The following is a 16,915-nucleotide window of genomic DNA, read 5'->3' on the forward strand; positions in this document are numbered from 1 at the left end:
CAACATCACTCCTAACGTATATGAGGGATCAATAGGAAGGGTTTAAAGGTGGGATTAGGGATAACAAAATCTTGGTGCGATCTGAGTGAGCTGTACTTAATGCCAGCTAGCGTAATTCTGCAAAATATGTCTAGTAAATTGTGGTAATTACTCGGGAGAGAGTTACGACAGTCATAGTACTCATGATTGATAGAGAAGAATTAGGCGAATCTATAGAAAACATAGCGTACAAGATTCCGACAATAGGGGAAATCACAACCTTAGATCATTCCAATTCTTGTTTACAAACCGTTCATAGTTAGTTATTTATTATTGCATTTTCATTACGTAATATTTAGTTAATAAACTTCCAAATTGTTATTGAAATATTTCTGAAGATTGATTGCATGAATTTGTGCGAGTCTAGCAGTTGTGGTTGATAGGTTAATTCCCTATGGGATTCGATTCCGGACTTATTAGCCGAAATATATTTGCGACGACCGCATAGTCCTTTTTATAAGGCATAGTTGGGCATGATCAAATTTTGGCGTCATTGCCGGAGAATTAACGGTGTTATTAATTGCAGCTAAAAGAAGTGCTAGAATTCTTAGTGTAGTCAATTTTCTTCATTCTAAATCAAATACATTGAAATTCTAACGTTTGTAGTCTTGGGTGTTACAAGTGCATGCCTAGGAACTCCTCAAGAACTGGTGAACTGCTCGAAGCATTATCAGATCCTGAGAAAGTTTTCAAGGCACTAAATTGTGCAAACAAGAAAAACAAACAGCAATAAAACATGACAGAACAAATCTAACCAGATATGAATGACGGAATAGAAAATCCAATGAACAACAGAAACAATGCGAATGAACCAAACAATCAGGGTGAGGTGCCTCCTGTACCAGAAGCAGCATTATATATTATTGGGCACAACCCACCACCGACAATCTGGCAACCGCAATTGCAATCCCTCAACTATAAGCGGGATCATTTCAAATCACAAACAACATGCTACATTTGTTGCAGAACATGGGACTGTTCTCAGGGTCACATATTGAAGATCCTCAGCAGCATCTGAAGAATTTCCTGTCGATATGTGTCACGCAAAGGCAACCTAATGTGACACCGGACGCAATAAAGCTATTATTGTTCCCATTCTCGGTGACAAGAGAAGCTCAGACCTGGATTAATTCACTCCCCATAAACTCCATCACTACTTGGGAGGAATTAGTCAAGCAATTTTTGAACAAATTCTTCCCACCCAATAAAACTGCCCAACAAATTAATGATATATTGAGCTACAGGCAGAGACCAACAGAATCACTACAAGAAATGTGGGATAGGTTCAAGGGTATGCTGGTTAAGTGTCCACATCATGGCATTCCATATCAGATGTTGGGGCAGAGATTCTACATGGAACTGGCTGACGGCTTAAAGGCTAATGTTGATGCTTCAGCAGGTGGAGCATTTTTGAGTAAAACATTCAGAGAATGCAAGATCCTACTTGATAAGATGGCTTAAAACTCAAGATGGATGACAAGAGCCTCTATGATCACTCTGGTAGTTCACTCAGTGACTTTGGACCCAAACAACTCCATAGCTGAGAATATGGCCACTCTAATGACACAAATACGTATCCTCACCAAGAAGATTGATAAATCAGGCCAGAAGCAGCAGGTTCACATAGTTGATGCAACTAATGGGGGCTCATGTACACCATGCATTAACCAACCATATGTTTGTTCGTGGAGTGCGGAAGGTGACAACCAACACTATCAAGGAGATATGAATTATGTAGCTAACTATGGGGGACAGAGGCAAGGTGGTCAGAATTGGGGTCAAGAGAATCAACAATATAGACCAGCGCAGCAGCAGTACAATAACAACAACAATCCTAGAACTATGCGACCATTGGGTCAAGTTGTGCCTTACCAAAGGCAACAGGGTTACAACCAGCAAAATCAGCAGCTGACTTATCAACAACCTCAATAACAACAGATTATGAGACAAGATGATGGTTTTACTGAACTTAAGGGAATGCTGGACAGCAACAACAGAATGCTGCAACAACTGATTGGGTCCACGGGAAAAATGCATCAGAGAGTAGACTCACATGAATCAGCGATAAAGGGTATTGAGATTCAATTAGGACAGATTTTTATGGCTCTAAACAATCGTCCCCAAGGGACGTTACCTGCAGACACACAAATCAATCCAAAAGAACAGGGCCTAAAACAGCTTATGGCAGTGAGTCTACGAAATGGTAGAGACCTAGATCTGGAGCAAGAGATGGCTCGCGAAAGCCGACCTACTGATACACTTGTGCCAGTACCCATTGAGATAGATGATTCAACAGGGTTGACAGAGGTGAAGGTACAATATACGCCAGCTGAATCAAGCAAAGAAAAAGAAGTCCCGAAGGAAAATGAGTCAGTGCAAGAGAAGGCAGTAGAAACAGTGCCAGAGCTGGTTCAAAATCAAATCACAGGAAAAAAGTGGCATCCATCACCCTTCCCCCAGAGATTGGACAAATATCAAAAATATGAGCAGTATAAGAAATTCTTGGAGATGTTGAAACAAATTCAGGTTAACATTCCATTGATTGACGCCTTAAAGGAAATGCTTGGTTATGCAAAAATGATGAAGGACTTGATGTCTCGTAAGTTCGAATTTCAAGACTTGGCCACGGTTACACTGACTCAGACATGTAGTGTTGTTGTGACGAGACCCATAGCTGAGAAGTTATCTGATCCAGGGAGTTTCATAATCCCACGCACAATAGGCAACTATGCATTTGCTAAGGCACTTTGTGATTTGGGGCAAGCATAAACTTAATGCCCTTGGTATCTATAAAAGGTTAGGCATTGGAAGAGCTAGACCCATGTCCATGTTACTACAGCTGGCCGACCGGACAGTGAAGAGGCCCTCTAGTATCCTTGATGATGTATTAGTACAGGTTGGGAAGTTTGTGTTCCCAGCAGATTTTGTCATTCTAGACTGCCAGATTGATGAGGAGATTCCTATAATTTTGGGAAGACCATTCTTGGCCACTGGGAGAGCTTTAATCGATTGTGAGACTGGAGAGCTCAAAATGAGACTAAATGATGAAGAAATAACATTCAACGTGTAGAAATCTATGCGGCGAACAAGTGAATTTGCTAACTGCTCTCTAATAGAAGCCGTGGATGTAATTTTGGAGGAGGAAGATGAAACCTTGAATGCTAAAGACCCTCTACCAGCTTGTCTCTTGAACATAGATAAAGTAAATGGAGAGGAGGTGACGGAATGGGTTCTGGCTCTTGAAGGCCAAGGGTTTAGGAAAAGAGAGCTCGAATATGAGCCTTTGCACTTAGAAGAATGAAAAATTCCTCCAGCTAAGCCATCGATAGAAGAGCCACCAAAGTTGGAGCTGAAGCTGCTACCACCTCACCTTAGGTATGCTTTCTTGGGACCTAACTCAACTTTACCTGTTATTATCTCATCTGGTTTGTTAGATGTTCAGAAATAATAGCTTTTGCAGGTATTGAGTGAGTGCAAAACTATAATTGGTTGGACCATCGCAGACATTAAGAGTATCAGCCCGACCTTCTGTATGCATAAGATTCTACTGGAAGATGGCCACAAACCTTCCAGAGAACATCAAAGGAGGCCGAACCCCAACATGAAGGAAGTTGTGAAAAAAGAGGTGATAAAGTGGTTAGATGCGGGAATCATTTTCCCCATCTCCGACAGCAACTGGATCAGCCCAGTCCAATATATGCCTAAGAATGGTGGGATGCATGTAGTGCAAAACGAGAACAATGAGTTGATATCAACAAGAACAGTCACGGGATGGCGAATTTGTATGGACTACAGAAGATTGAACAAGGCCACCCTAAAAGACCATTTCCCCTTGCCATTCATTGATCAAATACTAGATAGATTGGCGGGGAAGTCCCACATTTGCTTTCTAGATGGATACTCAGGGTATAATCAAATCTCCATTGCCCCGGAAGATAGAGAGAAAATATCATTCACCTGTATATATGGCGTCTACGCCTTTCGGAGGATGTCGTTCGGCCTATGCAATGCACCCGCCACATTTCAAAGGTACATGATGGCCATCTTCACTGATATGGTTGAGGACATCATGGAGGTATTTATGGATGATTTCTCGGTGGTGGGAGACTCATTCAATGATTGCCTAAGAAATTTGAAAAGAGTGCTGAAAAGATGTGTCGAGACGAATCTGGTACTCAACTGGGGAAAGTGCCATTTCATGATACATGAAGGTATAGTCTTGGGGCACCTAGTGTCGAGTAAGGGCATTGAGGTAGATCGTGCCAAGGTTGATGTGATCGAAAAGCTTCCACTACCCGCATCCGTTAAAGCAATAAAAAGTTTCCTAGGCCAGGCCGACTTCTATAGAAGATTTATAAAAGATTTTTCCAAAATTGCTAACCCCTTGTGTAAATTTCCTGAAAAAGATCACCCTTTTGTGTTTTTTGATGATTGCAGGGTAGCTTTTGAGGAATTGAAGAAGAGGCTGGTGATAGCACCCATCATGGTTGCACCTGATTGGGAGCAACCATTTGAGCTGATGTGTGACGTAAGTGACTATGCTATGGGAGCACTACTTGGACAACGCAAAGATAAAGTCATGCATCCAATATAATACGCTAGTAGAACTTTGAGTGGTGCCCAACTAAATTACACGTTGACTGAGAAAGAGATGCTAGCAGTGTTGTTCGCATTTGACAAATTTAGGTCATACCTGAGAGGCTCTAAGGTAATTGTTTATACTAACCATGATGCTCTCAGGTACTTAATTGATAAGAAGGATTCAAAGCCGCGCCTGATTCGATGGGTGCTACTACTGCAATAATTTGACTTGGAAATCCGTGACCGAAAGGGAACAGAGAACCAAATGGCTGATCACTTGTCCAGGCTGGAAGGAGCCGAGAAGAAGGTTGATGTGGAAGAGATTGTGGAGACCTTCCCGGATGAAAAACTACTAGCCACGAGTCTTGAGGTAGCGCCAAGGTATGCAGACATTGAAAACTACCTGGCAAGCGGTATTGTCCCCTATGACCTTTCTTCTATTCAAAAGAAAAAGTTCTTTCGCGACTGTCGCATGTATTATTGGGATGAGCCTTATCTGTTCAGAATTTGTGTTAATAACATGATCCGGAGGTGTATCCCCGAGATAGACTAATCTTCTATTTTGCAGGCGTGTCACGCGTCACGCGTCACTATATGGTGGCCATTTCGGGGGAGTAAGGACAGCTGCGAAAGTCTTGGATTCGAGCTTCTACTGGCCGACATTGTTCAAAGATGAACACTTATGGGTGAAAGTTTGTAATGAATGCCAATGAATCGGGAATATTTCCCGCCGACATGAGATGCCTATGAACCCAATTCAGGAGGTAGAAGTATTTGATGTATGGGGAATCTATTTCATGGGGCCTTTCATCAACTCATATGGCAACAAGTACATACTCGTAGCTGTGGACTACGTGTCCAAATGGGTGGAGGCTGCAGTGCTCCCTACAAATGATGCAAATGGGGTAATTGGTTTCTTGAGAAAGAATATATTCACCCGATTTGGCACTCCAAGGGTAATAATCAGTGACGGAGGCACTCACTTCTGTAATCGAGACTTCGCAAAGTTGTTAGAAAAGTATGATGTACGCCACAAGTTCGCCACCCCATACCATCCACAAATGAGTGGGCAAGTGGAAGTTTCGAACAGAGAGATAAAAAGCATTTTTAACAAAGACTGTGAATGCTACAAGAACGGATTGGGCGAGAAAGCTAGATGATGCACTCTGTGCCTATCGTACCACTTTTAAAACTTCGATTGGCATGTCGCCATATAAATTAGTGTTTGGGAAGGCGTGTCACTTACCAGTGGAGTTGGAGCATAGAGCTTTGTGGCATTGAGGCAGCTTAATCTTGATATAGAAGTTGCGGGTACAAGTAGAGTCACAGAGTTGCACGAGCTTGATGAGTTTTGCTACCATGCTTTTGAGAGCACAAGATTATACAAGGAGAGAATGAAAATGATGCATGATAAAAATATTCTTGAGCTGAGTTTTAAACCCGGATATATGGTATTGCAATACAATTCAAGATTGAGGTTATTTTCGGGTAAATTAAAGACAAGATAGTTAGGACCATTTAGTATGGTAGAGATTCACACGACCGGAACCGTAGAGATTGCTGCAGCAAATGCCTCTCGCACGTTTAGAGTCAATGGGCACAGGTTAAAACATTATTTGGGCATGAAAGATGCGAAAGTAGTGTCGGTGACTCATTTTCTCGAGCCAACAAGGTTAAGCGAGCCTTAAGTGCAATTATCCGCATCGTGCCGCGACGTTAAATCAGGTGCCTCATGGGAGGCAACCCATTGTAATGTTCTAATGTTGTATTCGTCGTGCCACGACATTAACTGAGGCGCTCGTTGGGAGGCAACCCAATTTGTAGTTGATTTTTAGTGTAGTTAGAATTTTTCTTTTCATTTTAAGGTACTTACAAGTTTGCAGGTGATTTTGGGTGAGACGAGCAGAGCTTTAAGCGTCACATATTGGAAACTAGGCAACGTAGCTTACACTGCGAGGGGTAAGGCCAGGTAGAGCTGGCATTTGAGCTCGCGCCGCTAGAGGTGAAGCCAGGTGAACCAGGCTCTAAGGCTCGCGTCGCCAGAGGTGAGGCCAGGTACTTCGCATGTCAGGCTCGTGCAGCAAGCCTCCAGGCTCGCGTTTGAGCTGGCGAGGCGAGGTATTATGCGAGGTTATGCACCAGGCGACGCCAGGTAAGTTTTTGTTTTCGGCCACTTTTAATTTTTCTCCCTTATTTTATTCGAACCTCCTCACTTACATGCCCAAAGTACTGAACAAAATACAAAAACCCTAACCTAACTTAGACCAAACACACAACAAAAGAAAAAAAATCTCAAACACCCTTCACCCTTCACCAGGTTTGCTCTCACCACTGCACAATACTGCACAAATCTCCCCTTGTCTCACCAGCAATTTTCAGGCAACTCCTTCCCCTCAAAAGCTTCTAAGGTATGATTCTTCTCTCTTTCCCTTGCAATTTTGAGTTGGGTAAAGGTATGCAATTACACACGAAATTTGGTGGTTGTTCTTCATTGTAGTATTGTGTTTCTGTGTCCCAACCCCAAGAACCCCATAGGAATGGTGCTGTGATTGTATGAACATGTGGTAGTACGGAACTCCCAAGCCGATTTGGGAGGGTGAGGCAATCCTTCATCCCTATAAGCACTCCCATGGCACTAGTTGCATGCTAAGTGTTTGCTATAATGCCTCAATGGCATTCCTTGTCCCCATTGGATCCCGAGTCTCCGGGATTAATAGACTAGTGTTGTGTAGTCATACACCATATTAAAATCTTAAGTGTGGGGTGGCTCACGGGTAGCCCATGTGTTGTTGTTTGATTCTAACGTTAAGAAAATACGAGGTGAAGTCTGAGTAACCTCGGAAAGTTGGGCAAGACTATGTGTGTAATGTGTAATACAATTTTAACTGATTAATGATTACTTGTGTAGGAACGAAGATGCCTCCAAGAAAAGACACAATAAAAGGAAAGACTACTTCCACTGCTCCGGCTAAAGCAAAGGCGACCTCCGCGCCTCCCCCAAAGAAGAGAAAATGGGGAGAAGCTACCTCCAGTCTGAGTGGAGCACAAGATGTGGCAGCTGTAGCAGCCATACGTCCACAACCCCAAGGCCAACGGGAGTTTGGCATCAACAGCATACCCCTGCATACTAAGGATTGGTACAGGCGCTGTAGGCCTAAACATGTACAACCGGAAGCAGCTATCCATGAACGCAGCTTGAAAGCAAAGTATCAGGCAATTTGGAGGGGCATCCAGGATTTGGGGTTGAACTATGTATTCAAGAACACAGGGGATATTAATCTCAATCTAGTCCGGGAATTCTATGCAGGGTTTTATCCACTAGATACTGAACAGCTGGTGCCAATTCATGGACGATTGATAGAGTTTTCATCCACGGCCATATATAACTTTTTAGGTGCTCCGGATGTTCCTGTGGAGCCATTGAACCACTTCATTTGCCGGCCTACATATAGAGAGCTATGACACACGCTTTGTGGTGTCGATTCTACGGCAGCATGGGTCAGGGATAAGAAGACAAATCGGCACAAGAGGTTCCCCAAGAAGAAGATGAGGGTGGAGGCTCAAGTGTGGCTTACACTGATAAATGCATGGCTCCTACCGTGCAATCATGATACGCTCATTAGCCGTGAAAGGACCTGTGCGCTCTAATTCCTCATGATGGGTCAAAGGGTGAATGTGGGTCATCTGATCCGCTACCAGATATCTTTAGTCAGAACGAGTAATAAGGTCGATCGAATGCCATTTGCCAATTTTTTAACTCAGTTCTTAAGACACGAGGAGGTTGCGGAGGAGCCAGAGTTTGACCACACCATTGATCAGCCCCTACGACAAACATACATCACTAGTCTCCGGCTGAAAAAAGAGAATGCCATGACATCTTTGACAGGTGACGAGCGCAATGCTCGTGATGATAGTTTTATGGCCCATCTCTATGGGATGATGGATTTGCAGCTGAGGATAGGGGGTCGGCCGGCTACATCTAAGGAGAGGACCTTATTGGAGCAGTGGTACCCGCTCAATGCTCATGCCCAGCAGCTGGTTGGGATAGGTGATGGCTACAGACTTCTCGATGATGAGGATATCAACACACCTGAGTAGTTTGAGGCCGAGCTGGAGCAGTCCGATGATGAGGACGATGCTGATGATGAGGAAGAAGCACAGGATGAAGAGTGGAGAGCCTCAGAGGATGAGGACGCAGTTTGATCAGGGAGTTTCCTTGCACTCTACTCATTTTTCTTGTTTTGTAAATTTGTTCATGCACTGAGGACAATGCATGATCTAAGTGTGGGGTGGGGACTTGTAGAAATTACTTGTAGTTGCTTGTTTTTGTTGTTTTAGTAAGTGTCTTTTTCGTTAGATAATTGTTTTAGTTATTTATTTTAAGAATTTGTTTTAGTGATTTGGTTTCAGTGATTTGTTCTGTTATTTGTTGTAGTTAGAATATATATATATATATATATAGAACAACTGGACTATTCCCACGATATATATATATATATATATATATATATATATATATATATATATATATATATATATATATATAGAACAACTGGACTATTCCCACGATGGATCTCCTAGACAGTTTTCTTGAGGGAAGTAAGTCGAAAGAAAAATACCAAAAAGATTTTCTTGTAGGTAGTGTAGTAAGTCCCCCTTGGTTTTTCTTTGGGGCGCGGTTCTTTTCGAGGGTTTATTTTTTTAGTTGAACCGGGTGTAGTTAGTTTTAATTTTTAGGAGTAGGAACTACGGAGCTATGCATTTAATTATAGCAATATCTCTTAGCTTTGTTATGCCTTGAGAATAGTTAGTACTATGGTTGTGACGCCTAGGCTCGATTTTTGACTCTAGCATAAGTACCTTAAATCGTAGATTCCTAATTTTGCTTAATTGCTTTGACTAGAGTGTCGCGATAAAACCAATTCTGAGTGAGTTATGTGTCATGTCTGTGTGAGGTTTGGTATATATTCTATACATTGCATTTGATGTCTAGAACTTTCTCCATGTGTGTGCGAAGCAAAATAGTAGTATTGTTCAGTCTAGGAAGTGATATAGGCAACTTTGTTAAGCCAAATATATAAAGTTTACCCACCTAAATGTTATGTATCGTAGTTAACCCCGTTGAGCCGCTAATCCTGTTTCTTTGGTAACCACGTTACAAGCCATACCCCTTTGTTTTAATAGACCATATAATTGAACCTTGTCACCTTTCATGAGCACTTATTGTGATGAATTATGAAAAAGTTAAAGTGTGGGGTGGTGGGTTGGATTTTGAGTGGAACAATTGAAATAAGGAGAAAGGTGCATTGTTTTGAAAAAAAAAAGTTATCAATAAAAGCCACTTGAAGCAAAAACAAATAGTGAGAAAAAAATGATAATAGTTTATTGTATGAAAAATAAGTCTTGATGATGGTGGCTAGTGATATACTCGTGCTTAAATAAATATGGGGTAATATAAATTGAAGTGAAGGTGGAATATTTGGTTTGACATAAGTATGGGTTGTGCATTAAAGTATATGTATTAAAGTGCTTAAGGGAGGTGTAGTCGCTCATATCCAAATGTATCCTACCCGACCCGAAGCCTACATTACAACCAATGAATGTCCTACTTGATCTTAGACTGAATGACCTCAATTAGAAGAGTATTACACTACGGGCAAGACTATGGTGCATCATTTGTGGCATATGAATGTTATTTCTGAGAGCGAGTGAATTTTGTCTATCTTGAGTTCCTATGTTCTAAAAAATTCATTGTGTGTGGAACTAAGCTCTTTGATTGAGTGAGGGCACATGATTTATAAAGGAAAGGTAATGTCGTTGACCTCTATGTTAGAGTAAGTAAGTGAATTGTGAATAAGGCATGGTATTTGTGAGTCAAATCTTGAGGGGAGGATGCCACACCTTTGTGCTTAAACTATTTTAAAGATTCTTGGTATAATGAGTTAAGGGAATTGCCTAATAGGTTGTGTCTATAAGTGTAGTTTGATTGCTCGAGGATGAGCAATGTTTAAGTGTGGGGAATTGATGTGCGGCTATAATTCATGGTTTAACACACTATTCACCTTACATTTTATATGATTTAATGATAAATTATACTTTATTTGCTCGTAATTAAGTCCATTTTATGTGTAGGCGAATTGGAGATGAAAGTAGAGCAAAAGGGATACTTAAAAGTTGAAAGTGTGCTCGGGAGCAATTGAAAAGGAGAATCTGGTGAAGACAGGCCTACACCAGGCCTTATACCTGGCGACGCCAGGCTTGTAGCTGGTGAGAGACCTGGCGAGGCGGGGCAGAAGGCGAGATTAACCAGGCCTTATACCTGGCAATGCCAGGCCTGGGGCGAGGTCCACCAGATGTTAGGCCTCGTGAGGCCAGGTCTGGGCGTGCACAATCCGAGTTTTGAAGACTTATTTCGTCTCTGGGTTTGACTAGGACTTTTCCTATACGTTTAGGTCTTTTCCTACACATATAAATAAACCTAAAAATGCCACTTTTGAGGACTTTTGCAACCGGAGGCAAGAATAGCTTGTGGAATCACTCTTTGGGAGTTAGAATCATCGATTTTTACATCCTTTCATCTTTACTTTGTAATTTAATTATTAAAATTATTTTGGATATTGTTACTATGAGTATGAGTAGCTAAATACCTAGTATAAGGTTTTGATGGAACCTATTGAAGGATGATTTTCTTGTTACGTTAATATAAATTTGCCATAGTATTTTCTCTATTTGTTCAACTATATTATTTATGTGGTTGATTGAAGGGCCCTCAATTAGCTGTGCCTATTTAGTATGTATTACTCGGGAGAGAGTGCAACTTAGGTAGTTATTGAACAACATCACTCCTAACGTATATAAGAGATCAATACGAAGGGTTTAAAGGTGGGATTAGGGATAACAAAACCTTGGTGCGATCTGAGTGAGCCGTACTTAATGCCAGCTAGAGTAATTCGGCAGAATATGTCTAGTAAATTATGGTAATTACTCGGGAGAGAGTTACGACAGTCATAGTACTCATGATCGATAGAGAAGAATTAGGCGAATCTATAGAAAACGTAGCGTACAAGATTCCGACAATAGGGGAAATCAAAACCTTAGATCATTCCAATTCTTATTTACAAACCATTTATAGTTAGTTATTTATTATTGCATTTTCATTACGTAATATTTAGTTAATTAACTTCCAAATTATTATTGAAATATTTCTGAAGATTGATTGCATGAATTTGTGCGAGTCTAGCAGTTGTGGTTGATAGGTTAATTCCCTATGGGATTCGACTCCGGACTTATTAGCCGCAATATATTTGCGACGACCGCATAGTCCTTTTTATAAGGCATAGTTGGGCATGATCAAATTTTGACGTCGTTGCCGGGGAATTAACGGTGTTATTAATTGCAGCTAAAAGAAGTGCTAGAATTCTTAGTGTAGTCAATTTTCTTCATTCTAAATCAAATACATTGAAATTCTAACGTCTGTAGCCTTGGGTGCTACAGGTGCATGCCTAGGAACTCCTCAAGAACTGGTGTACTGCTCGAAGCGTTATCAGATCCTAAGAAAGTTTTCAAGGCACTAAATCGTGCAAACAAGAAAAGCAAACAGCAACAAAACTTGACAGAACAAATCGAACTAGACATGGATGACAGAATAGAAAATCCAATCAACAACAGAAATAATGCGAATGAACCAAACAATTAGAGTGTGGTGCCTCTTGTACCAGAAGCAGCATTATATGATTGGGCACAACCCACCGTCAACAATCTCGCAACCGCAATTGTAGTCCCTCAAATACAAGCGGAATCATTTCAAATCACAAACAACATACTACATTTGTTGCAGAACAAGGGACTATTCTCAGGTTCACACATTGAAAATCCTCAACAGCATCTGAAGAATTTCCTGTCGATATGTGTCACGCAAAGGCAACCTAACGTGACACCAAACGCAATAAAGTCGTTATTATTCCTATTCTCGGTGACAGGAGAAGCTCAGACTTGGCTTAATTCACTTCCCATAAACTCCATCACTACTTGGGAGGAATTAGTCAAGCAATTTTTGAACAAATTCTACCCACCCAAAAAACCTGCCAAACAGATTGATGATATATTGAGCTACAGGCAGAGACCAACAAAATCACTACAAGAAATATGGGATAGGTTCAAGGGTATGCTGGTTATGTGTCCACATCATGGAATTCCAGATCAGATGTTGGGACAGAGATTCTATATGGGACTGGCTGACGGCTTAAAGGCCAATGTTGATGCTTCAGCAGGTGGAGGATTTTTGAGTAAACCATTCGGAGAATGCAAGATCCTACTTGATAAGATGGCCCAAAACTCAGGATGGATGACAAGAGCCTCTATGATCACTCCGGTAGTTCACTCAGTGGCTTTGGACCCAAACAACTCCATAGCTGAGAATATGGCCACTCTAATGACACAAATGAGTATCCTCACCAAGAAGATTGATGAATCAGGTCAGAAGCAGCAGGTTCACATAGTTGACGCAACTAATGGGGGCTTATGTACACCATACATTAACCAACCATATGTTTGCTCATGGAGTGCAGAAGGTGACAACCAGCACTATCAGGAAGATATGAATTATGTAGCCAACTATGGGGGATAGAGGAAAGGTGGTCAGAAATGGGGTCAATAGAATCAACAATATAGACCAGCGCAGCAGTAGTACAATAACAACAACAACCCTAGAACTATGCAACCACTGGGTCAAGTTGTGCCTTACCAAAGGCAACAGGGTTACAACCAGCAAAATCAGCAGCTGACTTATCAACAACCTCAACAACAACAGATTATGAGACAAGATGATGGTTTTACTGAACTTAAGGGAATGCTGGACAACAACAATAGAATGCTGCAACAACTGATTGGGTCCACGGGAAAAATGCATCAGAGAGTAGACTCACATGAATCAGCGATAAAGGGTATTGAGATTCAATTAGGACAGATTTCTATGGCTCTAAACAATCATCCCCAAGGGACGTTACCTGCAGACACACAAGTCAATCCAAAAGAATAGGGCCTAAAACAGCTTATGGCAGTGAGTCTACGAAACGGTAGAGAATCTGGAGCAAGAGATGTCTCGCGAAAGCCGACCTACTGATACACTTGTGCCAGTACCCATTGAGATAGATGATTCAACAGGGTTGACAGAGGTGACGGTACAACATGCGCCAGCTAAATCAAGCAAAGAAAAAGAGGTCTCGAAGGAAAATGAGTCAGTGCAAGAAAAGGTAATAGAAACAGTGCCATAGCAGGTTTGGTGCCTCCGGGATTTAGTAGCCCGAATTGTCCGAACATTTTTTGGACGACAGTCCCCGAGTGAGGTTAGCCCTTGGGATCGATAGTCCCCGAATAGGGGTAGCCTGTGGGATCTTAGGATCCGGAATTTAAGAGGTAAGAAAATGTGTAATAGCAAGGCAGAACTTTCTTTCATTTTTGTGTGTAAAGTACATGGTCGAAAATTCGTAAAATTTTGTGTCATGGCTAAAATGGACTATGTGGGCAAGGTTCACACAACTGTTTGTCCCTTACAAATGAATCCTAACCACTGAGCCTTGGCTTCTAGCATACGAGGTTTTACTTTTTTTCCTTGCTGAAAACCTTAATCCGAGGGTAATGGCTCCCAGTATCTGAGGTCGAGCTTGAGAGGGCTCGGATACTATGGATGTGAAATGAACGCCTGTAGACTCCGATATGAGACCGGCCTTCAAATCTAAGTTAGCACGTTTTACTGTTGCCTAGTTAAAAACCTTGTAGAAAAACCCATTTTGGGACAAAATCAGTTCAAGGAAAAAAGAGTGCAACACGTGCTTTCAGACCTAATAGCCACATCCATTCTTGAGTGTTGCCTGTAAGTGTTAGTTCGATTTATAACATAATTACAGAGTAGTTGGGATCATACCTTAGCATTAGTACCGTTTTAAGTGTGTCACATTCTAATTGTTCGGTAGTTGCACACTGTTTCTCGCCTCGAGTTTGTATGAGCCTTTACTGGTTATTCTGATGACTCGATACGATCTTTCACAGTTCGATCCTAGATTTCCCTCGTTCGAGTTACGGGTGTGTAATTTTACTTTCCTCAACATCAGGTCCCCGATCGTGAAGTGCCGGAGGTTAGCTCTTAGGTTGTAGTATCTTTCTATCTGTTGTTTTTGGGCGGTCAACATGACTAAAGCTGCATCACTCCTTTCATTCAATAATTCTAGGCTCGTGACCATGGCCTTTCCACTTGACTCTTCGGTTGCATATTGGAATTTAAGGCTCGGCTCTCCCACCTCGACTGGTATCAAGGCTTCGGCCCCGTAGACCAACAAAAATGGAGTGGCCCTGGTACTGGACTTCGAGGTTGTACGATATGCCCATAGGACTTCAGGCAAGATTTATTTCCATTTCCCTTTGGTATCGGTTAACCTCTTTTTTAGGTTTTGAAGTATGGCCTTGTTTGTTGACTTTGCCTGTTCGTTCCCACTAGGGTGGTAAGGTGTTGAAGGCGAGTTTTGGGATCGTTTGACATGAGAAACGAGGTAGAATAGCTGGCAGAAAAATATATAAAACGAGAGTTTGTTCATTCGGTCATATTTTGAGTTGGGGAGCTCGGATTTGGGCGATTTGGGGGCGATTTTCACCATATGGATTGGGGTAATTGTTCTCTACTCAGTTTTGGTTATATTTCATGAATCCATCTTCGTTTTTGGGATTTGATTGATGATTTCAAAGTGAAATTGAGGGAGTTAGGGTTTGAGTTTTGGAGAGTTTAAGTAAGGATTTGAGGGACCAAATAGAGTCCGATTTTGATTAATTTTATATGGTTAGACTCGGGAGAGGATGAGGTTTATTATTCTACCATTTTGACTGATTTCGAGACGTGGGCCCGGGGGCCGAATTTTGGCCGGTTTCAGATTTTTGGCATATTTTGTGGTTTTTATTGTGGAATTCGATTCGTTAGCCTATGTTGATGGTATTAATCTGATTATGGTTAAATTTGGAGCTTTTGGAGACCGAGTCCAGAGACGAGGGCATCCTGGAGTAGGATTTTACGCTGTTAAGGTAAGTAACAGTTTTAAATCTGGCTTTGAGGGTATAAACCTGGAGAATTTGATATCGTGTGACTGTTTAGAGGTGATACCCACACTAGGTGACAGGTGTGTGGGTGTATACCTCGAGGGATTGAGACTTTGTCCGTCCCGTGAGGCCTCATGGCCATCATATGTGTTTACGTAGTTACTTGTTGTTGAACTTGTGTGCCTTCATGTTAGAGATCATGCTTAGGCTTTATTCATGCTCACATTATTTGTACTCAGTCATAGAAATTACTGTACATGTTTACCTCAGTCTCTATTATTTGCTAATATACTATGATACTTGATGTGGGCTGTGTTCCCTTATTTGTTGATGATGGTGAGGCTAGTGAGGTACATGATTGAGTGAGGCCGAGGACCTGGTTGTGAGGATATTAATACCATAGAGCGTGAGTTATCCGCGTAGCATGTGAGTTGACCATGCATATCCAGGTATTGATATGATGGCACCTGAGTTGTCCGTGCTTAGCGCTTGGGCTTTGGAGCCCCTCCGAAGTCTGTACACACCCCCAGTGAGCGCAGAGTGTTGAGTGTTGAGTGCTGAGTGCGAGTGCTGAGTGATGGAATGACATTGCTGTAAGGTTGCATTTACTTTTGTTGTTGCTGCATTTACCTGTTAATTTTTCTTGTAGTCTTACTGATTTATGAAATTACCTGTCTACTCCTGTTTGTACTTAATTGTGGAAATAATAATTGGATTATTCTGCTTAGCTCGTCACTACTGCTCAGTTCCTTAGTTATTTAAGTTTCTACTGAGTCGGTTGTACTCATACTACACCCTGCACTTTATGTGCAGATCCAGGTGAGTTAGAAGGCGGTGATCGTTGAGTTCAGGCCGACTATCTTTGGAGACTGCAAGGTAGCTGCTAGCATCTGCAGGACCTTGTTACTCCTTTTGTCATTTCTTCTTTTGGACAGTTAGACAGTTTATATATCTTAGTTTATAGTTTTAGACGCTCATGACTTAGTAACACCTCGATGCTTGGGGCTCGTTTCCGTATTTTCTATAATTATATTTAGATTTGATTTAGTTTATGAAAAATTCAAATGTTGGAAATGTTTTATTAAATTCTTATAATCAATTTAATAGTAATACTTTGGGAAATAGGTTTGCCTTGTAACACAATAGGCGCCATCACGACCATGGTTAGATTTTGGGTTGTGACAAGTATCTTTTTAATTTTGTGATTTTTAAA

General features: G+C 41.5%; 1 protein-coding gene across 1 annotated transcript; it reads left to right on the top strand.

Moving 5' to 3' along the window:
* The first annotated feature begins 1,980 nt into the window (after positions 1-1,980).
* On the top strand, positions 1,981-3,109 carry LOC138894266 (uncharacterized). The gene is made up of 2 exons (XM_070178950.1): positions 1,981-2,781; positions 2,936-3,109. Exons 1-2 carry the CDS (start codon positions 1,981-1,983, stop codon positions 3,107-3,109), a joined length of 975 nt encoding a protein of 324 aa, XP_070035051.1.
* Positions 3,110-16,915: the final 13,806 nt, after the last annotated feature.

The sequence above is a fragment of the Nicotiana tomentosiformis genome, chromosome 6 (assembly GCF_000390325.3).
Source record: "Nicotiana tomentosiformis chromosome 6, ASM39032v3, whole genome shotgun sequence".
NCBI classification, from domain to species: Eukaryota; Viridiplantae; Streptophyta; class Magnoliopsida; order Solanales; family Solanaceae; genus Nicotiana; species Nicotiana tomentosiformis.